This window comes from Arvicola amphibius, chromosome 12, assembly GCF_903992535.2.
Source record: "Arvicola amphibius chromosome 12, mArvAmp1.2, whole genome shotgun sequence".
Classification (NCBI taxonomy): Eukaryota; Metazoa; Chordata; class Mammalia; order Rodentia; family Cricetidae; genus Arvicola; species Arvicola amphibius.
Window position 1 is genome coordinate 139,357,459 of NC_052058.2, and position 18,186 is coordinate 139,375,644.

At 46.2% G+C, this 18,186-nt stretch overlaps 1 protein-coding gene across 2 annotated transcripts in view; it reads left to right on the top strand.

Moving 5' to 3' along the window:
- Nucleotides 1-18,186, top strand: part of Adamts17 (ADAM metallopeptidase with thrombospondin type 1 motif 17) — a 314,297-nt gene that overhangs the window by 282,509 nt on the left and 13,602 nt on the right. For both annotated transcript variants that reach the window (XM_038314049.1, XM_038314048.1), the window contains exons 20-21: nt 3,770-3,974; nt 9,388-9,540. In XM_038314049.1, coding sequence (XP_038169977.1) covers nt 3,770-3,974; nt 9,388-9,540 — 358 coding nt within the window. The remainder of the gene's footprint in view (nt 1-3,769; nt 3,975-9,387; nt 9,541-18,186) is intronic.

An 18,186-nucleotide genomic window follows, 5' to 3' on the forward strand; every position in this document is an offset into this window, starting at 1 on the left:
TTTGGAACTTCAGTTACACAGGGTAGTGTTGAGCGGGACGGTGGCATCCGGGTGCTCAAGGAGGAGGAGGGAGGCTTAGTTCTTCCAGGGAAATGCCTGCTTTTAGCTGCCAAAAAAACAATAGAATGATGAAGGGTATAGAAACTCATTTTCTTCTCATGCCTCATCACGGTATTTTTCCATAGAAGCAGAAATATGTCTACCTAAAAAGCAGCCAAAACAAGCTTTGAAAGGTCTCCACAGGTGACGCAGTGACCACCGTAGAATACTCAGCACACGTCACAGGAAGGTGTGCTGCCAGCAGGAGGGCTCTGCACATACCTAGTGTCCCTGCCCCCTTAGCCTCCGGATGACCCCATTCTACTCCTCTCTGTGAGGCTGACCCCTGAATTAGTTACTTTTCTTGTCTACAACAAAATGCATGACAAAGGCAACTCAAGAGAAGGGGGTTTATTTTCATTTCCATCATGGCCGGGAAAACATGGCAGCAGGAGCGCGTGGCAACCAGTCACATTATTTCTGTAGTCAAGAAGCACAGAGATAAATGCTAACTCTCCCCTTACTGTCTCCATTGATTCAGTCTGGGCTCAAGCTCACGTGATCCTGCTGTCACTTAGGGTAGATAACCTCACCTCAACCAAATCTTAATGATCCTCCACAGACACGCACAAAGGTTTGTCTCTTCAACGATCCTACCAAGTTGACAGTATTGACCGTCATAGCTACTCCAGTGTCTCATGTAAGTGTAGCTATGGTGAAGAGCTTATTTCTCTCGGCATGTCTTCCAAATCTGTCCGTGCTGTAGCCTGGGTCAGCATGTCCTTCCTTCTGTTTTCCCCTTGGACTCTGTTGAAAAAAGTGAGCCCCTGATGTGATCCTTATAGACCAAAGTAGCTCACCACATTCTCTTGAGGGCGTGACTATGGACCCTCAGAATGTAGGCAGTAACTGGAGGGCGGCATCTTGTGGGAGACTGGAACTGGAGGTCCATCTGGTACCTAGAGCGGGCCACAGTCCCATGAGTAGAGCACAGAGATTCTTTTCACACTTGGGAAATACAAAAGGTTGAAGAGATTCAGAGATGCCTTTCCAGCTGGGGTCAGCTCAGCTGCACCAGCACCAGCACCAAGCCAGCTTCACCTTAGCCAGCTTAGACCTGACATTTGTATCCCAGAGTCAATTGCAGCAGTCAGGACTGTCAACTGGGATTCAGCGTGCGAGAGAGAAAATAAGTAGAGTAGTAAGTAGGGCTGACAGGGACATGAGATGGCTTGAATACACAGCAATTGGGAACTGGAGAATTGGCTGAGTAGTGAAGAGCACTCACTGCTTTTGTAGAAGACCTGGATTAGATTTCCAGCACCTATATGGCAGCCCACAAGGGCCTGGAACTCTTCCTACGAGCAAAGGATCCTACACATATAGTGCACATACATACACTGAGGCACACTCACACATACACATTGGGATACATAAAGTTATCTTTAGAAAATGTTTAAATATAGAAATAAGACAACATTAGAAATCATTTATGATGACAGGCCTTCTCTCCTGCTGCTCAGTCCAAACTTCCTATTTATCCACTTGGAGAGGATTAGTAGCTGATCGGAGCATGACAATTAGGAGGGCTTGAGAACCCCTGTTACCTCGAAGCCTGGAACAGGAAGAAATGTATAAGATGTTATTTTAGTGCTGTGGGAGTAGCCAGTAGAAATCAACTACTTACTCATTGCCCTGTTTCCCATTACCTCCCAAAGAGACCCCAGCACAACCATGGCTAAGTGTACGTGGAACTGAGTGACACAGGCACACAGGGCTGAGTGCACACAGAGCTAAGTGCACATGGGGCTGACTATACATGGAGCTGGGTGCACATAGGGCTGAGTGCACATGAGGCTGGGTGCGCGTGAGGCTGAGAGCACACAGGGCTGAGCATATATGGGGCTGAGTGCACACAGGGCTGAGTGTACACAGAGCTTGGTGCACATGGGACTGAGTGTACATGGGACTGTGTACACGGGGCTAAGTGCACACAGGGCTGAGTGTACACGGAGCTGGGTGCACACGGGACCAAGTGTACACAGGGCTGAGTATACACGGAGCTGGGTGCACACAGGACTGAGTGCACATGGGGCTGAGTGTACATGGAGTTGAGTGTACACAGAGCTGAGTGCATATGGAACTGAGTGTACACGGGACTGAGTGCAAACGGGACTGAGTGCAAACGGGGCTGAGTGTGCATAAAGTTGAGTGCACACCGACTAATGTGGGTTGGATACTGTGATCAAGAGTTTGTAAACAGCATATGTTCTTGTCTCACTACCATACCACACAGTAGGCAGTCACCTCTATTCATCTTACGTCAGTGGTGGGTCCAGCAGGAAGAGATTTGCTACCTGGAACTAGAGAGGGACAAATGAATGACACCCCCAGTGCCCACTCCAAAGGCTTTGGAACTTCTGCTAATATTTCTAAAGAGTGGGGTGACCTGCTGGGATCTTACTAAACGACATTCAAAGCTATCTTAATATAGAATGGAATGGCTATCCATGCTCACCATCTAGAGTCGGAGATGCTTTGATGAGTATTAAGATCCTGGGCACTAGGAATATGTAAGGAAGGATGAAATAGAGACTTAAGATTGCTCATCACCCAAGGAGCAAGCAGGGATGGTTCCCTGGTATCCCCAAAAGAGCATTCTCCTCATTTGTGTCCTAGTGAATGGTGGTGTCCAAACTGTTCAGTTATTCCCCAATACTCCGAAGCCAACAGAGGGGCCCATTCACAGGTGACTGAAACAGTAGACAGTTTTAGAAAAACATTTTCAAGTGCCATCCTCACCCCCATTTTCCAGTGGCCCACACGATGCCATCGTCACGAGTTACTGGCTCTAGCCTGGAGTCTTCTCAGGCCATGGAGAGCAGGGAGGACCTGGTCTCTGTGTACTCCTTCAGACTTTGGAGAGGCCTTTGTGCAGTCAGCTAATGCTATGTTAACAAACATCACCTTGCCTTAAAACAGTGCTAGATTCTCATGTGAAGGCAGGAAACAGAACCAGTCAACCTCAAAAACACACTGAAAGCGTCCCTTGAATGCGGGTTTGGAGGGATGGCTTAGTGGTTCAGAATGCTTGGTCCACAATTATGAAGGTGAGAATCTGCATCATAGCACCCACATAATAAGCTGATTGTCTCTGCAAACACCTGTAACCCCAGCTCTAGGGGGAGATGCAGGTAAGAGGACTGCTGGGCTTTCTGCCTTCCAACCTAGCCAAAACATTAGCATCACCCCAACCCCCCACATTCTGGAAGAGACCCTGCCCCTGAAACATAGGGGATAAGAGATAGAATACGATAATACCTTCTCCTGGCCTCCAAACACACACACACACACACACACACACACACACACATATACACACTTGCACATATACATGCACACACATAAGTATCCTCCTGGTGTTGGGACATGACCAGTTTCATGCCTACTCACGCTCCACTGAACTAAGCATGTGCTATGACAGCAGATAAGTTGTATGATCCCACTACAGGGAGGGAGGGAGCAGCTGGAATATTACCTAACCTTCTGTGGGAGTGTTGTAGCAGAAAGCTTCCTATACCAAAGAGGCCACTGAACTAGACGACCGGTCAGGTCACCCTGTGTTCTGAAGCTCCAGAATTCTTTCCAGAGTTGGTGACAAAGCTCTCTAGATCTTACCACTCACTCACCACCAGTTTATTTTCTTCCTGTCCTTTCTCCCTCTGGGCAGGTGGGTGGCCGGTCAGTGGAGCCCCTGCTCAGCAACCTGTGAGAAGGGCGTCCAACATCGGGAGGTGACTTGCGTATACCAGCTACAGAACGGGACACATGTCACTACTCGGCCCCTCTACTGCTCAGAACCCCGGCCGACCCCAGTACAGAGCTGTGAAGGCCAGGACTGCCTGTCTATCTGGGAGGCATCAGAGTGGTCAGAGGTGAGTGCCTGGGCTTGCCACTGAGGCCGAAGCCATGCAAGGGCCTGCAGGCCTTAACACAGGGCCCACTGTGGGCTGTCTGCTCCAGGGTATCCTCACGCACCAAGTCCTTCCTGCCCCATGGTCAGCTCACAAGTACACTCCAGTTACTTCCTTAAGCCCCATCTGAAATTGCAGCATGGCTAAAAACAGACAAACATACGTAATGTAGTTTTGAGGATGAATAGGTGTACAGCACTGGGAAAGTACGATTTGATTCCATTTCTTGTACAAATTCCTACTCAGAGATGATAGATGGACGGGTGACAGATGATAAGATAGAAAGATAGGTAAATAGATGGATGGATAGATAGATAGATAGATAGATAGATAGATAGATAGATAGATAGATAGATAGATAGACAGACAGATAGTAGGTAGGTAGATAGATACATAGATAGACAGACAGATAGTAGGTAGGTAGGTAGATAGATAGATAGATAGATAGATTAGATAGATAGACAGACAGATGGTAGATGGTAGGTAGACAGACAGACAGAGAGACAGACAGATAGTAGATGGTAGATAGACAGACAGACAGATGGCAGATAGATGATAGATAGATAGATAGATAGATAGATAGATAGATAGATAGATAGATAGACAGACAGATGATAGATAGATAGATGATAGATAGATAGATAGATAGATAGATAGATAGATAGATGATAGACAAAAGATAGATAGATAGATAGATAGATAGATAGACAGACAGACAGACAGACAGACGATAGATAGATAGATAGATGATAGATAGATAGATAGATAGATAGATAGATAGATAGATGATAGACAAAAGATAGATAGATAGATAGACAGACAGACAGATGATAGATAGATAGATGATAGATAGATAGATAGATAGATAGATGATAGATAGATAGATAGATAGATAGATAGATAGATAGATAGATAGATGATAGACGATAGATAGATAGATAGATAGATAGATAGATAGATAGATAGATAGATAGACAGACAGACAGACAGACAGACAGAGATATCGAATACCCATTGACCTTTTTCGTTCTCCTTTGGACATGGTTGAATTGTAGCATGGTCAAGTTGAGTAGCTGGTTTCAAAGCTTTCCCTGAAATGTCAGGGCCGCTCTTGCACTTTGCAGGAGTTAGGTGCTGGGAGGGACAGCCTTTGGTATGCAAGTCAGAGTTACAAATCTCACACCAAAAAAAAAAACCTGTTGGAAAGCAGTCAAAGGCAAGGCCTAAGTTTTAAGTCGGAAGGCCAATCCTGGAAACACCATTTTATCTTTGGTGAAGTCATCCTTTAAGACTTTGCCTTGGCGTTACAATTATGTTGATTGTTTGGATATAAAACAAACAGAAAATAGCTACATAAAGGGATGGACTTCTCCTGGTTCCCCAAACCTAGAGTAGTCTGGGAACCTTCAGGAGGCTGGATCCAAGACACTCTTCAGTGTGGAAAATATTTTTAAAGTTCTCTTTGATTGCCAAACATAATTATTTTTGAATAAAAAAAGTATTCGGGACATTTTTAATGAACAGAAAGCCTGCCATTGGCTGCTCTAAACTGAAGTTGGATTTCAGACAAATCTTAAAATGCACCTATTTAAGGACTGGAGTCTTTATCCTGCCCTTTATGATATTTGATGGAAAGGGGAACAGTTAAAATTGGTTGTTGTTTTTTTCTTTATATGCACTTAGGTTTCTAGTTTCTTATTCATGGGGATTCTTCCTCAGTTCTTGAGATAGAGGCATGTGAACATTCCTCCCCTCCCCCAGGCTAGGGCATCCCCAGGGTTTTGACCACCTTGATCTCAGACAAGATTTATACTTCAATCAGATAAAATCCCCAAACTCTATGGGAAAAATTAAATCCATTCTCACCTAAAGAACCAAGTCGTATTACAGCCTAGAAGACCACCTCATGGGACGTGTGGCCCAGAAAAACAGGATTTAAAAACATTGCTCTATGGCTGTCCCTCTGCATTTACCTAATCCTAACCCTGAGTCAGTGTCCACATGGGCACACCTGGTGCCGCTGGCCTAGAACATGGAATCTAATCATCCCCCCTCCCCGGCCCTGCTTGAATTGTCCCCAAGCTGGTATTCTGTCCCTCTGCTGTGAGCCAACATGCCTACATCCATTCTGCTAAAAACTGGCTTTCATTTTCTTATGGGAGAAGAGGCTTAGAAATGTATTCACGCAACAGTGTTGACCACCCTCGCCACCCACCTCCCTCCCCCAGCTTCTTCATGACTTTATTGGAAGGAGGATCAAATATCAGAAGGAAATAAAAGGTTTGTGGGAGCCCTCTTTTCCTCAGCTGCTTGACCCCATCCTGGGGGAAGTAAAGAGAGATTGAATATCACCATCCTGGGTCCTTTGCAATAAATAGCCATCTGCACCTGCCCTTCCTCAGGGCTGAGAGTCTCAAGGGAATGGGCTACTGATCAGAGGGTGGAGTCCAGCCTTAGCCAAGGAAACAGCTGGACAGCAGTGACTGCTACTCCAGAGAGTGGCAGATTAGCATAGGACAACACAGGAACTGGCCACAGGCAGAGGTGGTAACTCGGCCTTGGTTGCTGAGGAGCTCTGGGTGCAGGTGCCAGGACACAGACCACGAGCTCAGTGGAGACATGGCCATGTGGAGAAACAGGACAACCGCTCAGAACAGGTACAGAAGGGCTCTAGCAGGCCCGAGCATGACACTGGCAGGACTTGTCGTCCCCCTTCCCTGTCCCTCACCAAACCGTAGATTACATCCCTAAAGCTAGCCGCAAAGGTCCACTCTCTTATTTGACCACTTCCTCCTCCTGAGGCTGACTACCGAGGTCCAGTTACCAAAGTACTGAAGTCCAACCATCAAACTTTTGGTTACCCTAATTAACATGCCCAATACAAACAAACCAACTCATCCTAACATGGGGTCTCCCCTTCTCCCTTTATAAACTGCCATTTGCCTATGGGCCATATCTGCCTCTACTTTATCCAGAGGCAGTTTGCCCTCTGGGGCAAAACTCCCTTCCCTTTTTCTCCCCTCTCCCATGTCTCCCATTCCATCTTTGTTTCTCTGGTGCAAATAAATCTCAGCTGAGAACTTGGTTTTGGTGTATCCTGTGCAAACTCAGGCCCTTTCAGAAATCATCAATGCAGTGACCTGGACTCACTGCAATGGCCCTGCTAGGCCAAGAGGACCAATGCCCTGAAGTCTGCTATGGAGTGGTCCCTTACATCTGAGGTCACTTTCAACTAGCTCTTTTCTAGGGCCACACTGTAGTAAGAAGAGCGGCGAGCTGCGTCCCGCCACCAGGCTAGCTTAACCCCTGAAATAATTATACAGAAACTGTATTCATTTAAACACTGCCTGGCCCATTATATCTAGCCTCTTCTTGGCTAACTCTCACATCTTGCTTTAACCCATATCTAGTAATCTGTATATCACCACGGGGTCATGACTTACCAGAAAGATTCTAACCTACATCCATCTCAGGCCAGAGAATCATGGCGTCTGACACATTGCCTTCTTCCCAGCATTCTGTTCTGTCTACTCTGCCCACCTAAGGGCTGCCCTATCAAAAGGCCAAGGCAGCTTCTTTATTCAACTAATGAAATCAACACAAATATAGGACCTCCTACACTACCACACACATATATGCATGTGCTTCCCAGCAAATCCAGGTGACCACTGTTCTAAGGAATGTGTTTGCCTTTTGAAACAAGCCAGTTTAATCTCAAATGCCACAGGAGAAAGAGTCCACACAGGACTGGAGAGATGATTCCGTGGTTAACAACACTGGCAACTCTTGGAGAGGGTCCAGGTTCACTTTCCAGCACCCACATGGTGGCTCACAACTGGCTTTGACTCTCGTTCCAGAGGTTGTAATACCCTCTTCTGGACTCTGAAGACACCTTCATATATGTGAGGCACATACATGTACTCAGTCATATACACATACACATAAAATTTTAAATAAAGAAAAAGCTCACAAGAAGAAGGTAGGTAGACACTATTTTAGGATGAACATTAGTTACTCAAATGCCAAGAACCATGTTGTCCTTTGTGTGTGTGTGTGTGTGTGTGTGTGTGTGTGTGTGTATGTGTGTTTTCTGGACATGAAGAAACTTTTCAAAAGTTTAGATCATTATCCCTCGGGCACTGCAATGGCCTGGTACACGTGATAAACTGGGCTAGCCTAAAATCTCCTCTGCAGAATGCGGCCTTAGCCTCCTCTACTTCTGTGTGGGAAGATGGTGCTCCTCTTGGAGTCACACATGGCAAATTGAAAGGGAATGGCGGCTCTCTGAGCAGCGGTCTGTGTTCCTTGTGCCTTCTGGCCAAGGGCAGGAGACCACATCGCCTCTGCTCTCCCACCAGCTTGTCACTCTCGCCAGTTACACTGTCCCAGAGATGACAAGTCCTCTCTGCCTGAGCTTCCTTCTACACCGAGAGCTGTGTCAGTGCCCTCACCAGCGTGCCTTCCCACGGGGCAAGATCCAGACATATCCTGGAGCACCTAGTGTCCCCATGTCCTGTCAACTCCTTGGACTCTTGTCTCTCCTTTTTTGTTTTGTGTTTGTTTTGCCTTTTTGTTTTTCAAGACAGGGTTTGTCTGTGTGGCCCTGGCTGTCCTGGAACTCATTCTGTAGACCAAGCTGGTCTCAAATGCAGAGATCCACTTGCCTCTGCCTCCCGAGTGCTGGGATTACAGGCCTGTGCCACCACTGTCTGGCTTTTGTCATTCCCGGTTACATGAGGACCCTGCAGTCTTGAGTTCTTGAGGGCTTGATCATCATTTGTGATCCCTCGGGCTCTGCCCAGATCCCCTCTGCAAGTTGTTCCATATCCTGCCTCCTAATAAGTAAACTCTGCTATAGTGTAGAGTGTTGATCTCTCCATTCTTGGTATCCACACTGAAATCCCAAGCTTGTCTTAGGAAAAACACCCATGGCTTCTAGATCTTGCCTCCTTTTTGATCAAGGTCTTTGCCTTGTGTATCTAGAGGCCAGGTAGCTCAGATTCCTTTGCTATCAGAACCCCACTTGGCTCCAACTGGCCCCTTCTTCTTCTGCCAGCTCATGTGAGGTTTGCCCTTTCAACTCCTGCCCTGAGTTGATCTTTTAGACCTGGCAGCTGGCCATTAAATTCCATTTCCCTCATTTGACCACCTAGGTACCGTGAGTTCTTCTGAGTCCCGTCTATCCATTACTGGCCTCCTGGCTAGGGTCCCCTGAGGGAACAACAATACTGAAGACCATGAGCATTTAAGGATGGATTGTGTCACATCATCTTGTCTGCTTCCCCGCTTGGGCCTGGTACACAGTGGGGATTTCAGTGATGTTAATGGACTTGAACTGAACTGGAATGTACTAAGCACCCCTGCTGTCTTGCAGTGCTCTGCCAACTGTGGCAAAGGGACCCAGAAGCGAACTGTGACCTGCACCAACTCTCAAGGGAAATGCGACGCGTCCACAAGGCCGAAAGCAGAGGAGGCGTGTGAGGACTACTCCAGCTGCTATGAGTGGAAAACCGGGGGCTGGTCTAAGGTGAGAACAGCGTGCTGGGTTTCCATCCCGCCAGGGCAGTGTGAGCTAGCATGAGATCATAATGAGGCAAGTCACTGTCTTTCCCACCCCTCAAAACTGTACTCGCTGTTGACCCTGCTTGCATCTTCCCTGCTCTTTCTTGCCGGTCAGCAATGTTTAAGCTTGCTGGGAGCATCCTACTACAGTCTGTGCAATTTGGAAGCAAATCAAATGTAGCCTAAAGCACATAGTTGGTGTTCCTCAACAGCCCAGCTTCCCCTTACAGCATGCTGGTGATACCCCAGCAAACTACCATGAGCCTATCCACATAACTATCCATCAGAAAAGCCTCACAAATCTAGGAGCTAGGTTGAGCAGACCCATTTCAAGTCCAAAGAAGTACCATTTATTTGGTAAGCAGGAGCCTAGAGGCTACAAGGTAGAGAAGGCAGGAGTCCTTGGAGATGTCAAAGAGCTGGGGAAAGTTCAAATGACAATTTAATGTTTCTTAAAATGATGTTTCTTTGTCAAAACCATGTGTGTACAGTTTCTCTTGTAACCCCGGAGCTGGGGAAGTGGAGATCAAAAGGTCCTTGAGGCTTGTTGCCAATCAACCCACCTCACCAAATCAGTGCATTCCATGCCAGTGAGAAACCTGACCAATGAAAAATATTGGTGGCAGATAAAGAACCATACCTAAGGTTGTCCTCTGGCACCTACAACCATGCACGCCTGTATACACACCTGCATACTGCACCAAGGCTCTCCAGTATAGTTTTACTATATTCCTCGTTGTTTGATCCATAGTAGCTTTGAATGATTCATATTTACCGAGGACTAAGAACTGAGGCCTGTGTACGGACTAGTTTGTAGATTGTCCCAAGAGCCTTGTTGCAGAGACACATGGTATCTCATGAATGCACAGAGTCTATTTGCTTCTTCATGGTCTCAGCAACTGAAAGCCTCTCTACACTTTCGGAGTCTCCACCCAAGGGTCCCAGAAGCAGCTGCAATCGCTTGACCTGCACAGTCAGTTCTGTAAACATTTCAGAGTCTGTTGCTAATGTCTAAAACTGTTTTAGAATGGTTCCTGAAATTTTGGATTTGGGTCTCACTATAAAACCTGGCAAAACGTCCCAGGCAGGCAGTTTGGCTCTGCCTCTGGCAATGGCCTGTCTACTGGAATGCTGTACCTCTAGATTCTGGTACCTGCAGAAATGTCCATGCTACCCATGCTGTCCCCAGCACAAACCCTCAAAGGCTTCCAGTGCTGGACAGCTCAGTGTCTCCTGATGTACTAAAAGGCAGCCTGTAGGCAACCATAAATTTGGAGAAGACCAAAAGACCTTCCTTGGCACATTCTGACCAAAGAAATGGAATTAAGGCCATTAGCCCACTACCCCCAACAAACAAAATCAATACAACCCCAAGATGAATCTCAAGCAGAAGAAATCAAACATCAAAGCCATGGCAAAAGAACTCTGCCACCCTTAGAAGCTACGCTCACTGAGTGGAAACAGCAAGTGATAGGTTCAGGGCTCCGACTCTCTGTGTGTGTGTGTGTGTGTGTGTGTGCGTGTGCGTGTGCGTGTGCGTGTGTGTGTGTGCCACTCTCCCTCATCTTTGATCCATATCTCCAAGATGGGGATCACATAGGCTGTCTCTGCCTCTTCCTCGAAGATGCTCATGCATTCTGAGGTGTAGATGAGGACACTCTTAGACAACTAAGTTCAACTGCCTAAAACATGTCACTCAGTTCACCCCAACTTGGCTCTTCTCACCAACTTGACCTGGCCTCATTAGACAAGCTTCCCTGGCCAAGGCTGTCCATACTCAGTCTGGGAGGAATTTGTGCCCTCTATGGCCACAGGGAGTCTTGGCCATGAGGCAGAGTGAGTTCTGGGTCACACAAGCCCATCTACATTGAGGAATACAATGCAGTTGTTTCTTTGCTTTGAACCTGTGTTTAACATCTCCGGCCACCCTCATCACTCTTGTCACTCAAACAGCAGATTGTGGCAATTAAGTCCATTACCATCAGTCTTCTGGCAGAATCCAAGCTTTTAGACACCAATTTAGTGCTGGGGCAAAGTGACTTTGGGAGTCCAAGGGCTGGTGGCTGCAAGCCTTGGGGCACTACCATTCATCATGAGCCACCCAAATCTTGAATTTCTCAGCCCAGTCCTTCTGGTTCTGTGGACAGAGTAGGCACTTTTGTTTACTTAAGGACTTTGAATTTCTAGTACAAAGTGTAGCAAAATGTCAAAGATGATGAGAAATAAGAAAGGACCTGGAGTTCTGTGTAGTTCTGCAAAATTACTCGTCATACAGCTCCCTCTTCCATTATTCTTAGGCCTCTCCCTGCCTGAAGATATTAGCACAATATCCCTCAAATTTGCAGATCCTCACACACCTGTCTCCAGAGACAGAGCCTTGGGTCAAGGCACTCTCCTTCCTAGGCATACCTCGATGAGTGAATGCCTCTTGACTTTTCAGAGCAACTTATGGTGGGACCACAGTGCCCATCTTGACATAGCCAGCTTGCTCAGTCGTCCCTGGCATTAAGAATGGGGATCCAGAAAAGAGAGCAACTGCCAAGGGAGCAGGCCTAAAGCAAAGACCTCTGTGGAACTAGGCATGAGGCAGGGACCTTGAAGGGAGCAGGCCCAAGCCAGGGACATCCACAGGAACAGGCCTGAGCCAGAGACCACCACCAGAGAAGACCCAAGGTAGCAACCTCCACAGGAGCAGAGACAAGGGAGTGACCGCACTGAGGAAGCAGGCCCGAGCCAGAGACCTCTGCTAGAGCAGGCCCTTACAAGTGACCTCTGCAGGAGCAGGTACAAGGGAGCAAGCCTGAGCCAGAGTTGTTTATGTGGAACCAGGCCCAAGCCAGTGACCTCTCTGGGATCAAGCCTGAAGGACCTATGGGATTGCAGAGCAAACCCTGAGAGTGCCTAGTGAAGTGACCTCCAGGAACACCGAGTGACCCCCAGCATGACTGAAACTGTAGCATTGACTGCACCATGAGGCACAACCATCTGAACCTTGGATCTACTGGCACCTGGAAGATTGATCACTGGAGACACAAACAGTCCCAACTACACCAATCAGAGGAAAAGATGGGTAGACAAGATAAGAATACACTCAACACCACAAAGAGCAAGACGACACCAACAAAAACAAGTGGCTCTACAACAGCAAGACTTGAACACTCCATTTTCAGCAGAAGAAAATGACCTAAAAATAATTTTAGGAGAATGTTTGAGGCCTTTAAAGAGGAAATGAAAAATTCCCCTCAAAGAAATGGAGAAGACAAACAAAAAATAAAAGAAATTAAGAAATCCCTTTTTTAAAAAAACCGAGAAGCCGGGCGGTGGTGGCGCACGCCTTTAATCCCAGCACTCAGGAGGCAGAGGCAGGCGGATCTCTGTGAGTTCGAGGCCAGCCTGGTCTACAAGAGCTAGTTCCAGGACAGGCTCTAAAGCTGCAGAGAAACCCTGTCTCGAGAAACCAAAAAAAAAAAAAAAAAAACAAGAAAAGCAATCAAACAGATGAAAGAAACTATTAAAGACTTGAAAACTGAAATAGAGACAAAAAAGAAAACACAAAACGAGGGAATTCTAGAAATGGAAATTGCAAGAAAACGATCAGGAACCATAAATGCAAGCATAAACAGCAAAATATAAGAGATGGAAGAGAGAATCTCAAGCACTGAAGATACAATAGAGGACATAGACTCATCAATCAGAGAAAACATTAAATCTAACAAAAGCTTAACACAAAATATCCAGGAAATATGGGACATCATGAAAAGACCAAACCTAAGAATAACAGGGAGAGCAGAAGAAGTCCAACTCAAAAGCACAGAAAATATGTTCAACAAAATCATAGAAGAAAACTTCCCCAACCTAAAGAAAGATATGCATATGAAGTTACAAGAAGCTTACAGAACACCAAGTATACTGGATCAAAAAAAAAGTGTCCCCTCAACACATAATAGTCAAGAATGAGGATCTATAGAATATACTGACCTCCGCAGATCTTGGTCATTGTACAGGCTGAGTGGCTATGTATGTTTGTGCCAGAGTCAGCCACCCAAACCCAGCCACAGTCTGGCCGTGCACCACCAGCCTCCATGCATCAAGCCAGGTCTCACAGGTTTGCTCTGCCATGCAGAGCAAAACCCAGAGATGCACAACTGCAAGTGTGCATGTGTGTACAGGGTGTGCTGGGAGCAAGGTGGAGCTGAAGGAGCATGGAAGTCATTCAAGAGTCATCTCCAAAGCTGCTTATTCCACCACCTTCTCTGAACAGCCCCCATCCAGGTAGAAATGTGTCCATGACTTTCCTTTTCTGGCTTTTTTGGGAAAGAAATGTAAACAGAGACTGTGCTTTCATTTCCCGGCCACCCAGACCTGAATAATCACCCAGAAACTATATTAATTACAACAGTTTGGCCCATGGCTCAGGCGTATTTATAGCGAGCCCTTACATCTTAAATTAACCTATTTTTATTAATCTATGTATTGCCCTGAGTCTGTGGCTTACCGGTAATGTTCTGGCATCTTTCTCCTTTGGCAGCTACATGGCGTCTGCCTGACTCTGCCTTCTTTCTTCCTCTGTCTCTGCTTGGATTTCCTGTCTTGCTATATTCTGCCCTGCCATAGGCCAAAGCAGATTCTTTATTAACCAGTGGCCATAAAACATATTCACAGCATATGGAGGGAAATCCCACATTAATACAATTCCCCCTGGGGCCCCTGAACTTGCTCTCCAAGTTACTAGAACTATGAATGTGGGTACCATGGGATGGACCTTCCCCATGGGTTTTCTGTTGTTCAGACTGGACCTGTTTTAGGACTGCAGTGTCCTCTCTACCCGCAGGGAGTGTTGCTGTTTTGCCCATGGAGTCTGCTGCATTTTCAAACCAATTGCTGTGGACTATTTTCCTGTGCCTAGTAAGCAAGCGACCTAGATGGGAATTAGAAGACTAGCAATCTGGGCCCCCATAATTGGTGGGAGGCAATGCCTGCACAGCCAGTACAGAGAGGAGGCTGGGACTGGGGCTCTCAGAAGGTATGCCTTCCTACCCGTGCAGTCTCAGGTCACTTCCACCCAAGTGCTGTGAGAACAGTAAGCCTCTCCCAGATCAACAGAAGAAGCCACATACTTATAGATGCTGCCCTAAGGGTTGGCACCTATATGTACACAAGGGTGAAGTGAAAGCACCGATCTAGACAGCTCTGACGGCAAAAGGAAAGGTTTGCTGGGGAAACAAAACTGCCAGGCCGTGCAGAGAGAAGAGAAGTTGGGCAAAGCCTTGCCAGTCTTAAGAAGCTATGTTGTGATGGGAGGTGTGCGAGCAGAAACAGCCTGGGAAGTAGAGAAGTTGTGGGGGACCATTAGCTGGAACAGCCTGGGTGCTAGCATCGGGACTTTGACCTGGGCAGGCTTTTTTAAGTTAGTAGGGGACTAGATGCCCCATTACCAGAGATGGTTAGCTATGGGGTTGAAGGTGTGGATGAGGGAAGTAATGGCATTTTCCAACAAACAGAAACCTGATTCACAAGATTTCTGATGAATTCCAAGTTTAGGTGGTAACCTTTCTGTTCACCCAGTGGGAGTCCAGCCTGAGCTGAGTTCAGACTGTCGTTTAGGACGCTGTGAGCAGGGCTATCATTTTAGGGGCCCATTTTGTACCTAACATTTCAGTCTTTTGTTGATAGTAAGGGACAGTTGTAGTCATGTAGCTAGTTCTGGCTAAATGGGGATATGCAGGGGGTGGGGGAGCATCATCTTATGGAGGCTGGAACACCAGTCAATGGTGGGGAGGCAGATAGGCAAGCTTGGGTAGGAGACCTGGAGAAACTGTCAGAAGGATCTGGCTTACTAACCTTTGGGCTATTTTTACCATTTCTCTCCTGAAAGATTTTGAAGAAACAGGGAACAATCATTATTACAAGAAGTATGGATATCAGTGGGCCAAAGAGCTGAAGGATTTAGGGGGCTCCATCCAAGAAAAACCAAAGGGCTCGATGAACAGATAAGACAGCTTCTGCTGCAAACAGGCTTAGCCACAGTGGGAGGAAGCCTGGCAGGGCAGGGCTTAGCATGGCTGGATATATTATAGAAACTGTTCCATCTGTCCATTAGCTGACAGAAATTAGAAAGCTCCCACAGAAAATATTGGGGTCTAAGGTAGGGTTAGGTGACTAATTTAGGTTGTTATCTAAGGGGTACTTAGGCTATTTCTCATAGCTGAGAGAGAAAAAAAATTAAATAAATAAAATAAAATAAATGAGACCCAATGGCTAATTTGTCTTCAAGCATTCTTGAGACAGAGCAAGGGTCGAGTGAATTGGTTCAAACCAGTCCCAGGCCTGTCGGCACAGGGATTAGGAACCAGGGCCCAGTAGCCTGAGGGACAACAGTCCAAGACAAGAAATAAGACTATGAGTCCTCAGCCATGAATTGTCAGAGGCAAATGTCAGCTAAAGCTGACCCGGAGAAGGAGACCTTACCATTTATAGTCAGTACCATTTGTGCACAATGATGTGGCAGACAGCAAGTTAGAAGGTGGTCTGGGTTCAGGATCCCCATGTGTCTCAGCCCATCTTCCCATGGGCGGAAGGGAACAAGGAGAGAGCCTGGCTGAGTCACGCACCAATGTTATGATTTATGCGAGTGACGCTGGTAGGTCCCATGGTGGGTATGGGACCACAGCAGGTAAGGGATAGACAGATATGCTATGCAGAGAGAACTTGGGTATGGAGCGTTTATTTAATGGGTATTGGGAAGGTTAAGGAGTGGTATGGGAGGAAAGAGAGAAAGAGAGAGAAATAAAGGGACAGAGAGAGAGAAAGAAAGAAGGGAGAAGGAAAGGGGGAGATAAACAGAAAGCTGCCTCTTCAGAAGAACAGAGGACAGAGAGAGACAGAAAGTGTGCCAAAGAGAGTTTGCCTCATTGGGAAGACAGAAAGAGTGGGGGAAAGGGGGAAGAGAGGGGGGGTGGACATGGCTTGTCTCTTAAAGGGACAGGGTACCCAGGTGACAGGGCAGATCAACATAAAAATCATAATACTCATTGTAGAGAAAGCAGTTACTAAGTGTCTGCAGACAGTGCGAGCAGACTCATGTGTTGAGCCACGGCAAAAATGAAGCCTGAGGAGTTATCAATGCAAACATGAACATTCACCTGTACCAAGACCCACATTTCCTGGCGGGAAAGAGAACAAAAGGGAAGAAGAGGCTGTGGGCCTGAAAGCTGGTTCTAGAACAGGAACTTGAATACTCTTTCCTCAGTCCTATTTTGACCTCACACTACCACCTTAAAAGGACTGGATAGATAAGGAAGGTGTGGAGCCATTTCCAGCACAGGAGAAGTACTTAAGTCAGTATTTAAGAAAGAAAACAAAGGAAAAATTTTTTGACGCTGTGATAATGATAAGTTCAATTATCATGTGTGAAAAAGCTTTAGCAACCAGTACTTATAACTCTGACCAAGACTAGATTGATAACTTATCAGCACTCCATCAGTTAATAGGCCAAACTTAGAACAAGTTTTAATATCATTTGTATCATCTTTAAGTTTCATTTTTCAAACTCCGTGAATCACTTCCTCAGACATTCACAACTTGTAGAAACCTTTTTTTTTCTCTTTTCCATTCTGAAAACACCCAACCCGTCTTAATCTTTAAACTTTCTTTTCCTTTCCATATGGAAATATTCAATCTTGTACAAGGGCATAGGTGCTTGGTTATTGAGAGTCATCATTGAAAAGCGAGTCCCTGTGGGTATCCCCATCATAATATTGACCCCTTTGCTCACATAATCCCCCCTCCCTCTCTTTGACTGAACTCCAGGAGCTTGGCCCAGTGCTCTGCTGTGGATCTCTACATCTGCTTCCATCAGTTACTGGATGAAGGTTCTATGATGACAATTAGGGTAGTCATCTATCTGATTACAAGGGAAGGCCAGTTCAGGCACCCTCTCCACTATTGCTAGGAGTCTTAGCTGGGGTCACCCTTGTGGATTCCTGGGAGTTTCCCTAATGCCAGATTTCTCCCTAACCCCATAATGAATCCCTCTATCAAGATATCTCTTTCCTTGCTCTCCCTTTCTCTCCCTCCCCAAGCTCAACCTTTCCTTTCCTTCCTATTCTCCTCCTCTCTCCCCATCATCACTCCGTCCCCTCCCCCTCCCTGTTTTCTCAGAAGATCTTGTCTGTTTCCACTTCCCAGGGGCTTCCATGCATCTCTCTTAGGATCCTCCTTGTTGCCTAGCTTCTCTGGAGTTGTGAACTGTAGGCTGGTCATCCTTTTCTTTATGTCTAATATCTACTTATGAGTGAGTACATACCATGTTTGTCTTTCGGGGTCTGGGTTACCTAACTCAGGATTTTTTTTCTAGTTCTACCCATGTGCCTTCAAATTTCAAGATGCCATTGTTTGTTTTTGTTTTTTTTTTTTACCACTGAGATATGTAGATGTACCATAAAGAATAGTAAAAAGTAGTCTTTAAAGTCAGTAACAACAGCATGGTAGTTCTGAATTTTCTTTCTTTTTTTTTTTTTTTTTATTGAAAGCTGTTTATGAGTCCACCTGTCCTCTCAGCAGGAAGGCTGTTAGCTCCAGGGAGATGCAAGGCCTGCCTGACTTTTGCACT